This window comes from Cucurbita maxima, unplaced genomic scaffold (assembly GCF_002738345.1).
Source record: "Cucurbita maxima cultivar Rimu unplaced genomic scaffold, Cmax_1.0 Cma_Scf00028, whole genome shotgun sequence".
NCBI lineage: Eukaryota > Viridiplantae > Streptophyta > Magnoliopsida > Cucurbitales > Cucurbitaceae > Cucurbita > Cucurbita maxima.
This window is the reverse complement of record NW_019272044.1, coordinates 2,685,913-2,707,032: the sequence shown is the minus strand read 5'-3', so window position 1 is coordinate 2,707,032 and position 21,120 is coordinate 2,685,913. Positions and strand designations below refer to the sequence as shown.

The 21,120-nt window shown below is 33.4% G+C and overlaps 2 protein-coding genes across 6 annotated transcripts in view; both read right to left on the bottom strand.

The window, feature by feature from the left end:
- The window catches only part of LOC111465239 (probable inactive shikimate kinase like 2, chloroplastic), an 8,943-nt gene extending 818 nt beyond the window's left edge, over positions 1-8,125 (bottom strand). The window contains exons 1-7 of the mRNA XM_023109591.1: positions 7,793-8,125; positions 6,944-7,134; positions 6,664-6,858; positions 5,845-5,906; positions 2,225-2,291; positions 2,019-2,137; positions 1,467-1,643 (exon numbers count right to left, since the gene is read on the bottom strand). Coding sequence (XP_022965359.1) covers positions 1,467-1,643; positions 2,019-2,137; positions 2,225-2,291; positions 5,845-5,906; positions 6,664-6,858; positions 6,944-7,134; positions 7,793-8,026 — 1,045 coding nt within the window. The 5' untranslated portion in view covers positions 8,027-8,125. The remainder of the gene's footprint in view (positions 1-1,466; positions 1,644-2,018; positions 2,138-2,224; positions 2,292-5,844; positions 5,907-6,663; positions 6,859-6,943; positions 7,135-7,792) is intronic.
- Positions 8,126-13,831: 5,706 nt separating this feature from the next.
- Positions 13,832-16,840, bottom strand: LOC111465238 (probable transcription factor KAN2). 5 transcript variants are annotated; one of them, XM_023109590.1, is made up of 7 exons: positions 16,408-16,840; positions 16,090-16,257; positions 15,651-15,727; positions 14,692-14,746; positions 14,359-14,608; positions 14,163-14,232; positions 13,832-14,025 (listed from the first exon to the last, which is right to left on the bottom strand). In XM_023109590.1, exons 1-7 carry the CDS (start codon positions 16,682-16,684, stop codon positions 13,900-13,902), a joined length of 1,023 nt encoding a protein of 340 aa, XP_022965358.1. In that variant the 5' UTR covers positions 16,685-16,840; the 3' UTR covers positions 13,832-13,899. The 5 variants fall into 5 exon arrangements, with proteins under 5 accessions (XP_022965358.1, XP_022965354.1, XP_022965355.1 ...); XM_023109586.1 differs by having other exon boundaries at positions 16,090-16,840; XM_023109587.1 differs by having other exon boundaries at positions 14,163-14,229; positions 16,090-16,840.
- Between the last annotated feature and the right edge of the window lie 4,280 nt (positions 16,841-21,120).

Sequence of the window (21,120 nt, the reverse complement as noted above, 5' to 3'; positions counted from 1 at the left end):
AAAAAAAAAAAAAAAAAAAAAAAAAAAAAAAAAAAAAAAAAAAAAAAAAAAAATCACGAAGATAGTAATATATTACAATATCAAGAGAAATTATAATATAACAATTGTCCTTTATTTATAACCAATACCACTAGCTTAGCTAAGTACTATAATAGCCTTTACTGATATCCTACTAATATTTTCAATAAATACTCATTCTTGTTGTTTGTGGGTGTTTTTTGAGTCATAACAAACACCTCAAAGTTCAAGCTAAACAAGGGACTTCATATCGACAATCGTGAAATTCATATACATGTCAGTATGATATCATATTCGTATGGATCATAATTCAATGGCATCAGATCTGATATTAGTCCCCAATCTATCAGTAACACTGTCTGAAGTAATATATATATATGCATTAATATTCTTCTAATTTTATCTCAACATGTAACAAGAAATAAGTCATGTTTCTGTGTGAGATGTAGTGGGTATGAAACGGGGAAAATTTTCTTTTTTTAAACAAAATAAAATTTTCTGAGTACATTTAGAAAATATAATAATTATGAAGTGTGGGTTTTGTTGGTGGATGATGAAAGTCCTACATCGACTAATTCCGAGTTTATAATCAAAGAATACTCTCTCCATTGGGATGAGGCATTTTGGGGAAGCCCAAAGCAAAGCCATGAGAGCTTATGCTCAAAGTGGACAATATCATACCATTGTGGAGAGTCGTGTTCGTCTGATATGGTATTAGAGTCATGCCCTAAACTTAGTTGTGTTGATTGGTAAATCCTTAAATATCGAACAAAGGACTCCAAAAGAAAAGGAGTCAAGCCTTCTCGACGGCAGTAAAAAATGACTAAGACTCCGAAGGAGTCGAGCCTCGACTAAGAGGAGCGCACTTTGTTCGAGGTGAGGTATTGGTGGATGATGAAAGTCCCACATCGACTAATTTAAAGAATGATCATGGATTTATAATATAAAAAAATACTCTCTCCATTGGGATGAGGCCTTTTGGGGAACCCCAAAGCAAAGTCATGAGAGCTTATGCTCAAAGTGGACAATATCATACCATTGTGGAGAGTCGTGTTCGTCTAATAGGTTTACTGTAACTTTTAAAAATGATTTTAGATGACTAAAACTGATGCTTAAAATATGTATTAAGAAATAAAAACATATTTATGATTTAGTAAAATCACTTTTGAATATAAAGTAACCAAGACTTTTTTTTTACTAAAAACACAATTTTGGAAAAAAGAAAAAAAAATAGATGTAATTACTTTTTTTTTGTTAAAAATAATTTTTTCAAAAGAGTTTTAACTTAGAAGGTATTCCAAACATACCCGATCGATCTATGCTAAACATACTTTAAATTATAAATACTCCATAGTTTATATAAGAATTGATTTTGTTTAAAAAAACAATGTTTTATGCAAGTTATTCCAAATACAATAGAATTCCAGATTAGGTGACACAAAGTATACCTGGAAGGTTTTTGTCTGACAGAATAAGTTGCTTAAGGGCACTTAATGCTGCCTGAGCCACTGCTTTGGAATGAGCATCATCCCAACCCTGAAGTTTAACTACAACTTCTGCGTTTGAGTATGCTACCTTACTGTCTTGCATATGTCTCCTAGCTTCTTCCTTAGCTGCACTTTCATCTGCATTTAAAGAATCAAGTTCTTAAATTCAGAAAAGTTGCGATGATGCGGGATTCTTCCAACCCCTCAATATTAGAGGAAAAACGGAGCCTAAAGAACCTTGCCCGGAAAGGGCTCTCCTGTTTCATACTGGCTTGACACTTATTTACCAATAAAGCCTAAAAAATTAATGATCTGACAAGGGTGAATGAGGTAAGATCGACCGAGATTCAGGTTCTGAAAAACAGTTTTATCGAGGGAAAGAAATCCATAGGACAAAGAAAGTAAATGCTTAATTTAATCCCATAGAGATTTATAAATGTTTCTCTTCTGTCTTTTTCTATTTCTTTTGGAACTAAATAGAACAGAACAGAGACAATGTATGGAAGAAGTTACCCGTAGCCTCAGTTTGTGAAAGCCAGACAGTGAATCCTGCATAAAGATGTCTCCAAGTATCAGTTCTTCCTGCAGCTCCCGGTCGACCACCTAGCGTTGCAACAACAGTACGTACATGGCTGCATAATCAACAGGAAAGAGAACATACATTCTCCAATTCTATTAATCAAGCAAATGCTAAAAAGATGGACAAGTTTTGGATATACCTGCTTAAACTTTCTAATACAGCGTTTTCTGCTTGTGCTACAGCATCAGAGCCTTCGGCAAGCATCCCTGGAATTGATTAGTCATTAACACACTGCAAAATCGGGGATAAAAGTCATTTCAAAGCGTGTAACGCAATTTTGCTTCTGTCTGAGTTGGCACTATCAAATCTTGAGGTAAATGGTAAATCATAGGAACCTGATGTTAAGCCTCCTATTGTGAATATGCATGCGAGGATAGTTAGTTAACCTTAGTAGTTCGGGTTAATTCTTGGATAAATCCTTTTAGTTTCTAATTTTATGTTTTAAACTTTTGGTTTGTTCCAATTCACTATAAAGATAAATAGAGAATTGCTCTCTTGTATTCATTAACATTGGATTGGTAATATTGAGTTTAGACTCCTTGGAGAGAATTTCCCCTTTTTTCTTTGGCTACACCAATTTTCTAAAAATTTCAAGTTGTAGATTTGAAAATAATTGGATAAGAACAAAACACCCTCCGCCTATCTTTTAATGGTATAACATAATTCACTTTGGGCATAGGCCTTAATGGTTTTTTTTTTTAGGAATCATGCAAAAGGCTTCATACGGCCTGAGATAATTGTCCTCACTTATAAACCATGAACCGAATGTGGAACTTGTTAGTATTCCTCACACAATTGTTGGAGTATCTTTCAATGTCTACCTATGCATCCAAAGATGAGAAATTCACGCAGGGAACACCCTTGTGGAAAATATTGAAAAAATTCAAATTGGGTCGGATCGAGGTTATGTAAGTTCCTTGCCTCCTTAAGGAATGAACTGAGTCTCTTTCTTTCTATTATTATTTGTTTTAATGAGTGAGCTTGGAGTATGGGCGAGTCTCGCAAGTCTTGAGGCAAAAACACACATCTATCTAGAATTTGTTGAAACTAAACTTGAGTAGCAGAAAATTTTCCAATACTCTCGTAGTACCCACTATGCTCACACTAGAAATTTCCCTTTCATAAAACTACATTTATTGTAGCTAAACTTCACACCACTAAATAAAATGTTGATGTGAAAATCAATTAATGAGAGTAGGACCCTTACTACCGCAGTATAAGAGACTTCCCTACAAGTATCTAAGGTCAGGATCAGCGCATCAACACACTTGGCTAGGTTTATTTTTGGGTTTAATTGCACGGTCTTGCTCAAGGTTCTGAAAGGCGTTGGGTTGGGTCACACGAGTATAGCTTTGCACCTGAGGGCAATGGAGTGTACTCAGCCCATGTGCAGAGTGTGACCCAAAATATCGAGTTTAAAGAGTTTAGGCCCTCCATCCATCTCAAAATGTCTTGGTGGTAGCTCTAACCATCGCCAATCGAAAGTCCATCGTATTTTGGTCAATGGAGGAAGTTCAACCGATGTCCTATCTTTGACAACATTTAATACAATGAACCTCGGAAGAGAGCGACTAAGGAGCTGTCCAACCCTTCTCGGAGAAGGTTTGGTGAACTTTCATCTTTCATACAGACGGACTTAATTCTCAAGCCGCGTACCAAAACTCATATTGAAATCCCGACTTCTGAGGTTATGGCCCGAGGTCCTACCCAACCCTCTTCGAGCTTGTCTTCGGCACTCGTGTCCCCTCGTTCTCTCGAACCTTGCGTATGTCTCTACTTAGCTTCAATGCACTCTAGGTGTGTTGGATGATGCACTGTGCTCCTTAGTCGCATCATGGCAATTCTCAATTTTGATCCTCATGTGGCCGAATGGGCGCCACTTGAGAGTCGCCTCTTAGCTATCTTACGTGTGGGGGTCACACCCTACTTTCTCTCAGTGAGGTTGTGACACTCTCTCCCACTTAACTTAGTCATCATCCTCGATGACTTTCTCAGGGGCACAATCGTATCAATTCTAAAGGCAACATTGAACTTCCCATGACCTTTGGGGAAAACTCCAAGTCAGTAGGGAAGATGGTGAACTTCCTTGTGGTGGATTGTTCTTTAGCTTATAATGCACTCTTAGGGAGACCAACGCTACACGAATTAAAGGCCATTCCATCAGCTTACAGCCAAGTCATGAAATTTCCAACGCCAAATGGTGTTGGGATGGTAAGGGGGGAGCAGAAAGCTTCAAAAAGAATGCTATCTGAAGAAACAAGAATGGTGGCAATCACCATGGATGTTCGACAGTGGGAGGCCGAGGCCGACCCCTGCAACTGAGAATTTCTAAGTTTTTCGCTTTATTTCTGCTTTGTTATGATTGGTGTCTTTTCGGTTTCTTCTCACACACACTCTTTCTTCTTTACTCAGTGGAAGTTTAAATTTTTAGAGAATATGCAGCTCTTTGCTGGCTTGCAGCCCTCAGAAGAATCAATACTAAAGCTATTCTTTTGTCTTTGGTCGTAACTGGTGTGTAAGAGCATGGCAGAGGATATGAATCATATTTCGTGGGCCTTTTTACTTCCATAAAATGGAATTTCTTGGGGTAGAGTTTTTGTTTTTTTTAGTTCAATGAGATGATAGAAGCAGTTTTGAGTCCTCAAATCAAGAAGAAGAAGAAGTTGCATGAGGAGGTAGCGCATTTAGCGCTTCCTTCTAGACTCCTAATTCAAATTTATTTTGTGATTACCCACTATTTTCTGTTACAAAAAATTAGGGATCTTTTTTGTGCAAGTTTCTGTGCTTCCCTTTTGGCTTGGAGTCCTCTTTTTTAGTGAGGGCCTTCCATTCTGCACTTTTCTAATAGATGAGAAATAAAGAGACAGGTACATAATATTCTGACCTCAGAATCAATATAGACCAAATTATTAAATTGTTAGTAGTCAAGGAAATCCGTTTTTCTCTCTAGAAAAACTCTGTGTTTATGGTTGAAAGGGATAGAAGTTTATAAGACCCTTGTTAGTAATGATGGATCTCCACAGTGGTATGATATTGTCCACTTTGAGCATAAGCTCTCATGGCTTTTCTTTGGACTTCCCCAAAAGGCCTCGTACCAATGAAGATACTATTCCTTGCTTATAAACCCATGATCATTCCCTAAATTAGACAAGGTGGAACTCCATCCCAACAATCCCCAACAATCCTTCCCTCGTACAAAGTAGACTATAGAGCTTCCCCTGAGGCCTATGGAGCCCTCGAGTAGCCTCCCCTTAATCGAGGCTCGGCTCCTTTTTTGGAGTCTTTGAACAAAGTACACCCTTTGTTCGAACAAAGTAGACTATAGAGCCTCCCCTGAGGCCTATGGAGCCCTCGAGTAGCCTCCCCTTAATTGAGGCTCGGCTCCTTTTTTGGAGTCTTTGAACAAAGTACACCCTTTGTTCGACACTTCAGTCACTTTTGACTATACCTTCGAACCTCACAATACTTTGTTCGAGATTTGAGGATTCTATTGACATGGCTAAGTTTAGGGCATGGCTCTAATACCATTTTAGGTATGATATTTTCTACTTTGAGCATAAGCTCTCGTGGCTTTGTTTTGGGCTTCCCCAAAAGGCCTCAATACCAATGGAGATACTATTCCTTGCTTATAAACCTATGATCATTCCCTAAATTAGCTAACGTGGGACTCCATCCCAACAATCCTCAACAACCACAATCCTCAACAACCCTGATGGTAATTAGTGGCATCAAAGCATGGCTAGAGTAAATAGTACTTACATGAATCAATGTTCTGCTTGGAAAACGTTTCCAGCAATTCTTTTGTACTCAGTGGAGTATACCTAAGAATGAAGCCAATAAAATTTCTCAGATGAAAGTTTGACAAAATTAGCAGGAATAATTGTAGAAAGGGGTAGTGTTTTTTAAAGCCTTGGGCACACTAGAGCACGATAGCCCTCCATGGCTCAAGTACGAGGCGAAAAAAAGTGTGGGCTTTTATGAATACACAAAAGAAATATGTAAATAATTTATTTGTATATGAAGAAATATTGTATGACAAAAAATAACGTGATAAAATTTTAAGAAAGCATAGTTTTTATTTGAGATTATAGGGAAAAAAAACAAGGACATTTTAAGAATATTAATAGATTTCTTCCTCCGAGGTAAGACTTTTTTTTGGAGGGAAATAAATTTATGCCCCAAAACTTTGATATAAGCTTCAAACTAATAGTTGTATTAATTTAAACTTCAAACTTTCCTTAGTAGGCATTGAGCATTGAGGAATGTCATGGGCCTAGGCACACGGTTAAGTGGGCATTTCAAAACACCTAGAGGGCATAAATTTGTCAAAAGTCTTTGATGTTAATAATTGAAAAATGGGAGTTAACGTTTTTCTTACCTATGATAACTGATGAAGTATGTACTATCTGGAGAAAAATATTTACCTTGTTTAAGTTGTTATGTTACAAGGCCACAATTCGGTTGATGAACATTACAAACAATCAGTCGTTTCAAATAAACTAGCAATTTATGTGACGACCATTATCAACTTAGACCGTTGGAAGATTAAAATGACCCAAGATAGAGTAAACACCGTACCCAAGTCCAACCGCGAGTTCATGAGCAACTTTTTGGTTAATATCTGTCGCATCCCCTATCAAATATATAGATGTTCCCTTTAGAAGCTGTGTAGATCCTGCTGTTAGGGATTCCCAAGACTCTACAATGTCTGGCCATTTCAAGTCTGGATCATGCTTCTTTAAGCTTATAACTAGTTGATCTTCATCAATATACCTGTTCAACATAAGCAATGTCATATTCAGAAATTGAAATTCATACTGGATGTAGTAGGTTATCTACAATGACAACAACGACAAACCATATTGTTTCTGCAGGTTTAATCTTCTCAAATAGTTGCTTTGTTTCCAGAAGAGTAACAATAGATCCCAAGCGTCGTACTCTAATAGTCAAAGAGGTTTCATTTGCATCCACAAAAACATCTTTTGAACTTCGAATGTCTTGAGTCTCAAGTTGTAACCTCAGTTCCACTTCAGAAGAACCATCGGTGAACTGCATGAATTTCATTTAGTAAATAGGGGGGTAAAAGACAGGGGAACGAAGAAAATCATCCTTATTGGGTGAGTGCATTTAGTATAAAGTGCTAATGCTTATATGATGTTAGAACTCGTCATCTAATGGCCACAACACATGCAACCGTAGCAATTATTATAATGTTTCCTGCCATTTCTTATGCTATTTTAGTGAGTTATGGTAATTACGAGATACATAAACCAATTTGTTTCAAACATTATGTGTATTAAACTAATGCAAATGGATTGATTATTCATTGCTAATAAACTTCTTACATGTCTTATAAAGACAACACATAAAACAGCACCCAAAATTTCACCACAGCTTCAACAAGGCATCTGCATACAAAACTTCAGCTCTGTAACCTCTAGTTCAACGAATGTTGATCAAATACACCGTTCTAGAGTAACGAGTGGAAAAGAGAAGCACATTCTAACAATAATCAGTCCAGATACAATGCTTACCACTTTTGGAAGGAAATGCGAAAGGTTATCCAAGAAATACTTCCAAAAATCATGAACGCAGCTAGTACAGACTAAACTACAAAGAGATTCAACAATATAAAAGAAGCGACATACAATTCAGAGTTCCAATTTTTCCACGAACTAAACAAAAAACATCATAGAAGAAGAAGTACCTCGTAATCCAAAGTGCGAACTGGAGCGGTGCTGGAGGAGCAGTTACGAGTGAAACGGGAACTGAGACGAGAAGTTGCAGGAGGGAGGCCGGTGCAGGAAGTGAGACCGATGGAATTGGAAGCGAATTCGACGCCATTGGAGCTAGAATAGAAGATCGGAGAGGAGACCTCGAGGTTTCTTATAGTGTTTTGGGAAAAGAAACACAGAGCGCTGGTAAAGCTCGCCGAAGCCATTAGAGCTTCGCGCGAAGAAAATGAGGAAAATGGATAAGGAGTTTACAGGAGGCGCGATCGGCACATGGTGACCGGAGTCTTTTGAATTTTATATTCAGCACTCCAAAATGAGCCCATAACTTGATACTTATACTGTGGGCTCAACGACGCCTTTCAAGGCCCAATTCCTTTTGTACCTAAAAGGCCCAAATATTTGCTAATGGGCCCTCCTTTTCTTAAAAATTTGTATTTATTTTTTATTAAAATTTTCTTATTTTTCTTTTCAAATTTTTAACGAGATATAAAATGAAAAACTTATTTTATATGATAGGTATTTTAAAATTAATTTTAGAATATTAAATCGGAGAAAAAAAAAAGATAAATTTTACTGTTATTCGTGTTTCCTGCACGTTTCCACATACTTTAGATAAAAAATTACTGCTACAGTCTTTTAATCCCGAGCATCTATCTTTTTACTCATTTTATTACAGTCGATCACAAGTAAAATAGGGCTCGGGCGTTCACATTATATTTCATAATTTACCTTCTTTTTATTTTTATATATCTTGTTCGTACACCGTCAACCTCACACTTTTAAAATGCATTTATTAAGAAAAGATTTACCCACCTTTATCATGAATGTTTCATTTCTCTGTCCGACTGATGTAGAATCTCATAATCTACCTCTTTTGGGGACAAACATACTCGTTGGTACACTACTCAGTGTTTGTTTGAGCTCTCGCTCCGTGCTTGGAATTAAAAGACCAAATTTTATTTTTATGGTGTGGAAAACGACAAAAAAGTGGGGCCCAAACAGATGGGAGGGAGCTGTCATAATACATACAATTCAGCACACGTCACATCATCGTCCTCTTTTCATACACTGCATTTTCAAAACCTACCATTATGAATGAATGATTCACTGCAGACTATGGGATAAATTTTATATAAAAATATATAAATGTTTTTATTATATTATTGTTTTAATATCCATATTAAAACTTTATGACAATGTCAGAGTGTCACAGGTTCTGACAACTTATTTTTCCATCCACCCCCTCTTGATTTTGGGATTTTCAAATTCACCCCTCTAATTTATTTTATTTAGTATTTTATTCTAAATTTTTATGAGTACATTTAGGAGATTTAAAAAAATATTTTTTTTTTCATTTTAACATGTTTTATGTTCACTCACATGCTTCTGAAAAAATTTAAATAATCACCGAACAAATAAATTTTTAAAACCGAGCATGCTTCACTTTGAAGTTCTTATGATTGAGTTATTGAAAAGAATCGTGTATTTTGTTGGTATATATGATAATTTTCATTTTTTTTTTACATATATATTTGTTCATACGTTTTTTTTGACATGTTTCGTGAGAAATTTGAAGATCCTTATAACGTATTCTTGATATTGGATGATCGAGAACAGTTTGCCAACCACAGTTCTCGATCTAGTAGAGGTCTAGTAGAATGATTGAGATTCGGAAACAATGATGATGGTTTGGAAGCTATTGAAAGAAGGAAGTTACGGTTGTTGTGATACTCGATTTGATTTATCACGATGGATGATCAGTAACTGTGAAGGCTTCATTGATTGAGTTAGGTTTTGGCTTTGGCTCTGATACCAAACCCGAACTCAAGAGAAAATTTTAATATTCATACCAAGATCAGTGCTATGATACCATGTTAAGAATGAGAAACAAAAATAGAATTAGAATCGTAACTTTGTATTCCCATTGATATTCATAACTTTTAAATATGATACAAACTACAACTGATACTTACAAATAAGAAAAAATATAAACTAATTAAACATTGATAATAAAATAAAATATATAATATATATTTTATAACTAATATATTCTCTAAATATTATATTATAGTAGTGTATATTCTGTTAGTATATATGATAATTTTTATTATTTTACGTATTTTTTAACCATTGTATCCTCGAGCATCAACTTTATTTGTTCGTAAGGATCTACTGTTATTTTGCTAACGTTACCATTAAGCATCGATGGGGAAGGATCTAGAGACAAAATAGCAAGAATATTTGGACCAGGGAACAAATAAAGAGAAAAGAAGTGGCTAAAGTAATTAGGTACAATTTTAAATACATTCTAATATTCAGTAAAAATAAATAAATAAATAATAAAAAGAATAAAGAAAATAAATAGCCCTCTTGAATGCCGGGTAGAAAAGGAAAAGACTGCCCGAGAGGACAGGACTAATAAAGAATGGTCACAATCCGAGTATAATAGGTTTGGATTGCCCGTGCTGCCCAACGGAAAAGGGTAGAAAGGACAAAGGTGCGACACTGGTGCTAGGGTGACAGGGCCGTCAGCGAGGCATCAATCATATACAAAATGATTTCCAAATTATGAAATAAATTAAAAACGCTCTCAACGGTGATTGGCGGTGACGCTGGGTGCTGAGTCTTTGACCGTGTCGCTTAGCCACTGCGGCTCTTTTTGAAATGTCACTTTCACACGTGGGAAGAAATTGAAAGCGTGTGTGCGATTGCTTTATTTATTTATTCTTTTCTCCCCGCGAGAATATCGCCTTATAATGCGTTGTGTTGTGCTAAGGAAATTTTATAATTTGAACTTTACGCAACCATTTATAATTTTAAATATTTAAAAAATAATAATAATATATATATAAAGTATCATTAAACCCTTTTAATTTTAATATAATAAAGGTATTACTACCAATATACCAATACATATCGTCTTTTTACACTTTATAAATTATCTCCAAATTTTTAATTTTTTTTATTAATTTAAGACATTAATATTACTACCTGGTAATTTTGTATTTTTTTAAAAAAATTAAAAGTATTAATAAAATTTAAAAAACGACTATTTTTAAAACATTTTTTAAAGTATATTTGATATAGAGTACTTTTTAATTTCTTTTTTAAAGTCTAAAATGTTTTTTAAAAAGTTTAATTTATTGTATTTTAGACAAATTGTAAACTTTAGGGTTTTTTTTATATATTTTTTAATTTTAAAAAAAGATGAAATCAAGGACGGTAGGGTCCAGTAGAGCACACGTCGCTATCCATATCTGACGGAAGACAGGGACTGCAGGGGCTCGAAAATCAAGGGTGTTGGATTTCGCCACGTGGAATTAAGTGGGCCTAAACGCAAATGTAATGATGGTTAAATAATTTGACAATTCGGTTCTGCAATTGAATGTTATTGACCGACGTGTGTGTTCTTAGCAAAAAAGGCAAATCTAAAAGCTGTTATAAATAAAATTGGAATCAATGTGGTAATTAATATAAGTTAACAAATAAAAATATAATATAAAAAACGTATAGGCTACGCTTAAAAAAAACGTTCAATGTCTCATTTTCATCCTCAACGTTCTTAGCCTCGTCCTTTAAATATCTTAACACGACACAAAATTATGACTTGGTTTATCGTTTCAGTGCCTGTATCAAATGGTATGGAGAGTGACCTAGCGTACTGTTCTCTATAATCTTCGACAGGAACGAATCTCCGTATTCATGATGTTACTTTACGCCCTCCCAAATAATTTGCTTGATCGTCGATCAAATATGTCCACTTCTGTTCTAAGTGGCTCGGGGTTTCTATTGAGAAGATTCATATGAGCTCTTTTCTTTGTGAGTCGTAATGTATCAATTTATTTCATTTATTTATTTTCGAAGAAAAGATGGTAATAATATTTTTTTTTTCATATAGTAATTACTATATAACTTTTATTCTCTCTTTTAATTTTTTATTTTTATTTTATTTTTGTGGCTTTTGACGGCAACTACTTTTCGATCCTTACGTGCAAGTTTTATTTATTATATTTAAAATTAATTTAGAAATAATAAATACTAAAAATAATTCTTCATTTCATTCATTGTATTAATAAATTTTCGTCCACTTTTGTGAGTAATAAAACAATAAAAATAAAGTTGGAATTCTCACTTTTTGGGTGTATTTTTTTAGATTAAAATTTTATTTTTATGAAATATTTATTATTATTTTTAATTTATTAAAGTTCCCATTATTTTTCAATATTAATTATTTTAATTTTAATATAAATTTTAAGTGACTTTTTCTTCCAAGTTGTTGTTGATGATTTTTCACCAGCAAAATAAAATAAATAAATAAATAAAAAGAAAAAAGTGGCTCGTATAATTTTAATAAAGAGAAACCGTGTTAAAGCTAACTCATTTTACTCAATGTCTATGTTGAAATTCAACAAGTTCGCCCACCATATTCCATGTTCAAAAAAGCGATATAAGTAATACCTATCTTTTTGTTCGTGCATATCTTTATTCTCTCGTTCAAACCTAAATGGTTGGCATTATTCATCTATTTCAAAAGCTAAATGATTGAGAACCGAATATAAATCTACTTATAGTTAACTTTTTTGAATTATTAAAAGTCGGGACACAAAGACGACTCATCAATGCATCAGTTAAGAAGACCTTAGTTTAGTAAACAAGTACTTATCGAGAATTATTCGAAAACGACTCATCAGTTCATCAATTATGAAAATTTTAGTTCGTGGGTTATTCAAATTCTTTTATAATTATTAATAATTTTTTTTTAAAAAAAGATAAATTGTAATGAATTAAAGGGTTTAGGGTAATACTTTGTTCCCTTTGTTGGTGAAATGGCATTCAAAACTACAATTGAGAGCCATTCTTTTTAAAAAAGTCACAAAAGTAAATGTGGCATTTTTAAGGCTTTTATCCATTCCCAAATTCCCAAATTCAAAGTGCAATAACTAAAGTAATGATTTTGATAATGACTCTTAGGGTAACTTTTAAATTTTGGTACGAACTAGAATAGGGTAGGTTGGTGACGAGATCGTTGGTAGATATTAACGCGTCTATTAAGGAGATGTTTTCGCACCCTTATAAGAAATGTTTCATTCCCTCTTCAAACCGATGTCGGATCTCACAATCCACCCTCTCGGGTGTCTAGCGTTCTAGCTAGCACATAGCTCTGTGTCTAACTTTGATATCATTAGTAACAGCTCAAACCCATTGTTAACAAATATTGTTCGCTTTAGCCTGTTATGTATCGTCGTCAGCCTCATGATTTTAAAACTCGCCTGTTAGAGAGAGGTTTCCACACCCTTGTAAAGAATGTTTTGTTCTCCTCTCCAACTGATGTGGAATCTCACAGGTATTCATTTGCTAAAAAATATGAATTCGAAGAGAATGAAAATTGAGATCTCTACGGCAGTATAAATACTAATCTCGTTTTATTATCAGCTCTATTAGTACTATCTACAAGTGATTTGGGGTCTACAACATTAAGAAAGGATAGATTATAAAAACACAAACAAACGTTATCCTTTATTTAGAAAACGTCCATAATCTATCATAAGTTATAAGATCGACCTAGAATGACGTGGCAGTGACCTAAAACTGTAATTTGAATCGCCACTTATTCTAGGTCATCGTCACACGGAAAACTATTGGGCCAACCACAATTGGTATAATGTTTAAGTACGCAATACTCCTAACACGGTTCCATGTTCCAAATTTTGTTAGAAATGAGAAAATTTAATTTAAAAATATTTAACAAAGTTGAAAAATAAAGGAAATAAATAGAAAATTCTCTCAAAATGAATTGCATGCATGATGGCCTTGATTTTTATGTATTTACATCGAGAAATATTAAAAAGAAATTACATTCTTAATTATAATTTCACATAGAATATACTAATAGCCAACCTTGATGAAAAACAAAAAAACATCAAAAAAAAAAAAAAAAAACATGTTTTTTTTCCACTCTTTTCTTCTTTTGGTTATTTTTCTGTCTCTTTTTTCCTTTGATTAATTTTTTTTTTCTCTTCTGGTAAATTTTTATTACAAATAATAATAATAATAATAATAATAATAATAATAATAAATTCTAAATGGATATTCCTAAAGTGAATTCCAAATTGGGTTTTTGTGGGCTGGTTCCAGCTGAAAGATTTGTCAGTGAGCTTCCATCTGATGTTCTTTCATGGCTTGAGCTCTTGTCTTCCAAATATCTCTAATATTTTAAAAAAATTAAAAATTAAATTAAAATTAAATTAATTATGTAAAAATCTATTTTTTTACTGATTTTTAAGAAATGGGTAGCATTTAATTTTGGAAAATAATTGTTATAAATATTAGAAAATGAAGTACCTGATCAAGCTGAGAGGCCTGGTTGTCTGAGGAATCCTTTGGAATAATGCCTTGGAATAAAGCTTCTCTAATATTAAAGAAAAGAAAAAAACGTCATCGTATCGTTTTTAACCCTCTCGTATATCAAACGGTTTAGAATAGACAATCATATGTATTAATAATTTCTCGAGAAGGGAGCTAGGGTTTTATGTTTTACCTCGAAGAATTACTCCATAAGGCAGGAAGGTCGGTGTGAGTACGACGATGATCTTGTTCTCCATTGACGGTTTTACGAAATTCTTGGTGGAAGGATGGCGAGAGTTGATGCCGAGGAGAATCAGTGGTCGGAGTGTTAAGTCTTGTTCTTGATGACTTCTCGTTTTCGTACGTTGTATCTTTTGTTGTTGTATCTCTCGATGACCTATTTTGATCGTAAACTTCCGAATTCCCTACATTTATATCGTAACTTAAACTCGTGTTAATTCTAATAAAAAAAATTAACGTATTAGGCAAAACGTGCTAACTTTGATGAAAAAAGGGTTAAATTTACCGGAAGAAGCTACAGCAGCAGCAGCTTTGTCAGTGGTCTTTACCGTTCTATACATCTGTAAAAAGAGATGAAGGGATTATATAAATATCACAAAAACCCTAATTTTAGAAGAAGAAAAATTATTTAACGAGCCCATCGTGAAAACAACCGTTAAATGTAGATTCAAAAGCTTATCGACATGTTCATAACTACTTAATACAAGCTCGGGATACGTTTGCAGTTTCTCTCCCACACATCTAACGGTGAATTGAAACTATAACGGCCTCAGACCTATCACCAGCAGATATTGTCTTATTTTGACTTTTCTTCAAGATTTTTAAAACGAATATGCTTTATCAAGGGTGTTTCGTTATCCTCCCTCAACCGATGTGGGATATCACAGAAATTATTTAGCTAGGTTGTGACGGTTTCTTCGGATAATTTCTCGTTATCAGCATGAACTCCGAGAGTCGTTTAAGACGGACGGGGAGTCCGAAAACATTACATCTCGAACCAATCTCTCTCTCTCTGTTTCTCTCTAAAAGTGAAAAAAAAAGGTGGAGAAAGAAAAATTGCAGAAGAGCCCTTATGAGTGCAAGAAATTTATGAAAGGCCCTTGAAGTTTGAAACATTTATAGTTAGAAATGTGAAGGCCATATATTAATGGTTTCAGGTTCGTAAATATTAAAGTACAATAATGCAGAAGTTTCTTCATAATCCGACCAGCTTTGCTACCAACCCCAACCCCACCATACTCCTAATTATTTTGAATCTAAGCACACCTCAAGAACTGATTCAAACCTAAATAACCCATTTTCTAGAGAGAGAAGAACCCATTTTCTAGAGAGAGAAGAACCCATTTTTAGAGAGAGAAAATGGAGTGATTCAAACCTAAAGAACCCATTTTTTAGAGAGAGAAAATGGAGTGATTCAAACGTAAATAACCCATTTTTTAGAGAGAGAAAGGGAGTGATTCAAACCTGCAAATGGGACTTGACATGAGCCAAGGTGAGATCTTTGACGTCCATGAGCTCAAGAACTGATTTGGGTGTGGCTCCTAATCATCAAATCCCACATCGAAAAATTTCAGATATAAAAATCAGAGCTGTTGAATTCATGTCTAGAGAGAGAGAGAGTTTCATTTTTTTTTCTTTTGGAAAGTTCTCTTTCTCTCTCTAGTTTTAGAGAGAGAAAAGGAGGAGAGAGAGAGATGAAAATTTGCAAATATGTAGTGAGAGAGTGAAGAATTAAAGAAAAAAAACAAGGTGGGTTTTTTCAATCAAGCTCAAAAAAGAGAAATTTGAAGAAAAAACTTTGAGAGGAATGAATCTTTGCAAGCTTTTTAGAGAGAGAAAAAATGGGAAAGAAAGAGAGAGGAAAAAGTTAGAGAGAGAGATATGAGTGTAAGCTTTTACTTACTTTCATGGCCACCTAAAAACTCAACAACATGAACAAAACGAGCATGGAGAGTGGTAGTCCACCTCATTCTCGGCGAACGGATACTCCGTTTGGCTGGAAACCTCGCCAATAATCTCGATCGAAGGGCGTTGTAGTTAAATTGAATGCCACCACCGCCGCCGCCACCGCCACTCCCAAATATCGGGTAAGAAGAGGAAGAAGAAGAAGAGGAAGGAGGGTTTTGATAGACGGGAATTCCCCTAATGGGTGTCGAGAATCCAAGGCCTTGATGATGAAGATCACGGGGATGACCGTGGAAAACTCCGCCGCCACCACCACCACCGACATTGGTAGCTGCGGGGAGGAGATGGTGGTGGAGGAAATGGGAGGGATTAGGATTAGAAAGAGAAGGGCCAAAATTAGAAGAAGAAGAAGAAGAAGAAGAAGAAGAAGAAGAAGAAGAAGGGAAGTTATTGAAAAAGAGGAAATCCAGAGGGTTGTGTGAAGGAATAGAGGAAATGGGTTGCTGTGTTCTCCAGCTTCCCTTGGAAGAGGGTTTTGAATTTGGAGGCCTAATTTGAAGAGATAAGTCTGGTTGCCCTCCAAACAGTTCCATTTCTTCTTCTTCTTCTTCTTCAACTGATGAGAGAGAGAGAGAGAGAGAGAGAGAGAGAGAGAGAGAGAGAGATTTCTGGTGTTCTTTGAAGAGGGGGTTTTTATCAAATTTAAGAGAGTAGTGGCAGAGATTTGGGAGAGAAAGAGAGAGATTTGGGAGAGAGTTGGGAGAGAGAGAGCAGAAGGTATATGAAGTGAATGGTTGTTTCTTTTGAGTGAAGTATATGTGAGAAAATGACACTTCACAGAGAGATTTATTTTAAGATATATTTTATTGAATTTAAGAAAATAATAATAATAATTTGAAATATGCTATCAAATAAAACTACGAACGTCTATCAACATTTCATAGATTATCTTCAAACTTTTTAATATTACTTAAAAATTTAAGAGTATTTTTAAAACGGGTACTAACCATAAAAATATATTTAATTTTTTTTAAAAAAATAAGTATTATCAAGTTTAAGGGTATTTTTGAAAAAAAAAAAAGTAAAATTAGATAATATTTTTATTAATTTAGTTTTTTTTAATAAGAAAAAATGGAAAATATATTTATTTAAATTTAATATTTTAGAGTTAGAACTTTAATATGTGGATTTGTCCCTTAACAACTCATTCTCTTACCTTTCTAGCTTCCTCTCACTCACAAAATTCCCTTTTTTTGAACTGAAACCAATGCTTTGTTTTCATCATTCCCTCTTTTTCTTTTTTTTTTCTTCTTTTCCCAAAAATTCATCCCAATGTCGTTTTCGTGGCATAATTACCAAACTACCCCTTACCTTTTACGTTTAACCTCAAAACTTTTTAAAAAAAATTAAGGGCGAAGATTTGAACCTTTAACTTATAGAAAACATTGTTAAAATATATCGACATTATTCGTGCTTCAACGTTTGAGTTATGTTCAAGTTATCATTTACCGGGTCTGAACGTGTATCGATGTTATTTTAGATAGGTCTATAAGTTTAGTTTTATCTTAATTTTGACCCTTAATTTGACAAAAAACATTGTAGCTCGTGAGTCTCATATCCTAAACTCTAAACCCTAAAATGTTTCTCAATATATTTTTCTCGAAATTGATTAAGGTCATTTGTGGGAATTGAACGAGCTTAGTTGCTTTCGCTTGATAAAACGAACAAGAAAATTTCCCATTTCATTCAAAACCCTAATTTGAAGAAAAAGGGGAAAAAAAGAATCCTAGGGTTTTTTTTTTGCTAATTTCCCCTTTGTTTATATATTGAAACTCATGATTGATTTCTCTAGAAGTTAAAAATGGAAGATTTTATTGTTAATTTGGAAATTTAGGCTTTATTATTAGAGACAAAACTTTTTCTCTAACGACCCATATTTAAAATAAATAAATTCAAACCTCGTCGGAAATTGCGAGATTTTCGATGAGGCGTCATTTTCGCAGGAGATAACCGCCCCACGACCTTTTAAAGCCTCCTCACTCTCATATACTCCTTCATCAACACATTCTTGACAACGTAGGCACATAGAGAAAGGGATAGAGAGATCGAGATCGAGATCGAGAAAGAGAAAGAACAGAGAAAGAGGGAGGAACGAACTCGGCACTGCCATGAAATTGAGAAAATTTCTTCTTAAGAACATAAATTAAGTTGCATCTTGAAGATTGTTACCATGAATGAAATTATCATATTGGAATTGGTAATGGTTTAGAAACTAAATCTTCTTTTGACTTTGTTAATTTACATCAATTAATTGATAGTTCGTTGTTCATTAGTTAAAGGTCGGGTTCGGGATATCTTTTAAAAGAAGTGTTTTGATCGAATGAAACAACTTTTTAAGAAACTCTCGAGGAGGAAAAACTAATTAATTATATACGAGAAAGGGTTACACAAAATCGTGTCAATTTACGACATTTCGATTAAGACACAAATAATGGTGGATTTTTTTTTAATCAAAGTTGACCCGACAATAGTTATAAACATTAGAAGCGTATATGAATGAACCGAGACAACATCCAATGCGATTTTACATATCGTTATTAGCCTCACGATTTTAAATCGAGTTTGCTAGGAAGAAGTTTTCACACTCTTGTAAGAAATGCTTCGCTCTTCTCTCCAACTAACGTAGAAGTTCACAATTCACCCTCCTTAGAGGCCCAGCGTCGTCAATGACACAATGTCTTGTGTCTAGCTCTAATACAAGGAGAAGTTTCCACACCCTTATAAGAAATGTTTCATTCTCCTCTCCAACAAATGTAGGATCTCACAATTCACCTTCTTGGAGGCCAACGTCCTCACTGGCACACTATTTGGTGTCTAACCCTAATATTATTTGTAATAGCCTAAGTCCACCTCTAGCAGATACTGTCCATTTTGACCCGTTACATATCGTCGTTAGCCTCACGATTTTAAATAGTGTTTGCTAGGGAGAAGTTTTCACACCCTTGTAATAAATGTTTCGTTCTTCTCTCCAACCAACGTAGGATCTCACAATTCACCCTCCTTGAGGGCTCAACGTACTCACTGACACATTGTTTGGTATCTTAACCCTATACTATTTGTAATAGCCGAAGTCCACCTCTAGCAGATACTGTCCGTTTTGACCCATTACATATCGTCATTAGTCTCACGATTTTAAAATATATCTGCTAGGGAGAGGTTTCAACACCATTATAAGGAATGGTTCGTTCCCCTCTCGAATCGACGTGGAATCTCCCGTAAAACATGAATTCTCTTTTTCATCCTCCAACAAAAAAAAATCTACATTTAAAGTTATTACTTTTGGAAAAACTATACAAAACATTTAAACTTTTTTTTTTTTTTTTTTTTTTGTAATATTTAATTTGGATATTATTATTATTTAATTTGAAAGATGTTTTGGTCAAAAGATTATTGGCAAAATGTGAAACTTTATAATAAAGCTAAATAGGTTTAGACAATGGGCATTTTAATTAGGGTTTGTTCAACCCTATGTAGAATATATAGCCTACAACCTTATCTTAAACTTTGACCCTTTTATCCTTTTTTATTCTTTGTGTTAATTAATTAATTAATTAATTAATTAATTAATTAATATCTCTCTCTCCACAATAAATTATAGTGTTCTTAGTATATTTACATAAATTTGTTCCATCAATTCATATCCAAATAATTGGATTTTGAGAGTTATTTATCATCAAGTAATTGATATAAACTATGTTTAATTTATTGAGTCATTTTTTTTTTTCAATCTCATTGGATTGAAACTTGGGTTAAGATTTTTTTTTTTTTTTTTTTTGTCACCCCGAACAGTAGGAATGTATATGGGTTGGGTTAAAAAAATCTTTTGGACCAATCTTAAATTTTGAGTTGGGTTGAGTTGATTTGGATGTTTCATTTGTTTAAATTTCTTTTATTTATTTATAATGAAAGTAAATATTAATATTTAAAATATTTACTTATTTATTTTAAAATATTGAATTAAAATGTGTAGCTCAATTTTAATATATATTTAAAAAAAAAATTGTATTCAAAAAGTTTAAAAGGAAGTAATCAAAAAAATAATAATTATGGAATTAAAAACGACACTACTCAACTCAAACTAATTTTAAGGAACCTATGAACTTATTCGACAAACGAGTAAATTTGATCGAACCACTTTTTTTCTTTTTTATTTAGTGAATGGAAAAAAAAAAGAAATTAAAAAATAGTAGAGAATTAAATAAAAAGAATGGTATAATGACAAAGAAAAGCAATATCCTTATTTATAGGGCCATGTAATTTATTCTATTTTATATATTATTTTTTTAGAAATATGGGAATAGAGAATTTAAATTATTAATTAAGATTTGGTTGTTTGCTTAGGTTAGGGTTTAGAATTAAGAAAACCATAAACTAAATACAAACAAATAAAATAATAATAATAATATTATTATTATTATTATTAGGTTTTGGTCTATTTTCTGACAACAATATAAAAAATTATGAAATAATCTTGGGAGCAATAAATGCGGGAATTAAATATAATAAATAAAAATTTAAGACTGACATATTTGTTAATCATAATTAAGATAAATCAGTCTTCTAATTGTTTATTAAGATTAATTAATAATGGCATTAAATGTCAACCATCCCTTGGAATTCTACATTAGGGTTTCTAATTTGTGAATATATGGAACAAGATTCAAAGCATTTAATTCTTTTCTGTTTTCTATACAAATTAATAAATTAAATCTCTTGAATTTTCTTACATTGGGATAATTTACAATTGTTTTTTTTTTTCATAATTAAAAATAAATAAACTTTACAAAATATCTTGATAAATTTCAACTATACCCCTAGATTTTTGAAAAAATTTAGTTTTATAAAATATATATATATTTTTTTTTTTTAATTTCAAAATTAAAAGGTTGCAATGAAACTTTTATAGTTGAGAGAGGTAAAATTGGAATTTTTGGTAAATTTAAGGGATATTATAGGCCTGACTATGAAA

What these genes read in the sequence shown, in the direction of transcription:
- LOC111465238 (XM_023109586.1), bottom strand. Translation starts at nt 16,684, where the DNA reads ATGGAACTGTTTGGAGGGCAACCAGACTTATCTCTTCAAATTAGGCCT. An exon ending in ATGTCAAGTCCCATTTGCAG is followed by an intron (nt 14,747 to 15,650) that starts GTTTGAATCACT and finishes CTCTTTTTACAG; the next exon opens with ATGTATAGAACGGTAAAGAC. An exon ending in TGCTGCTGTAGCTTCTTCCG is followed by an intron (nt 14,609 to 14,691) that starts GTAAATTTAACC and finishes ACACGAGTTTAA; the next exon opens with GTTACGATATAAATGTAGGG.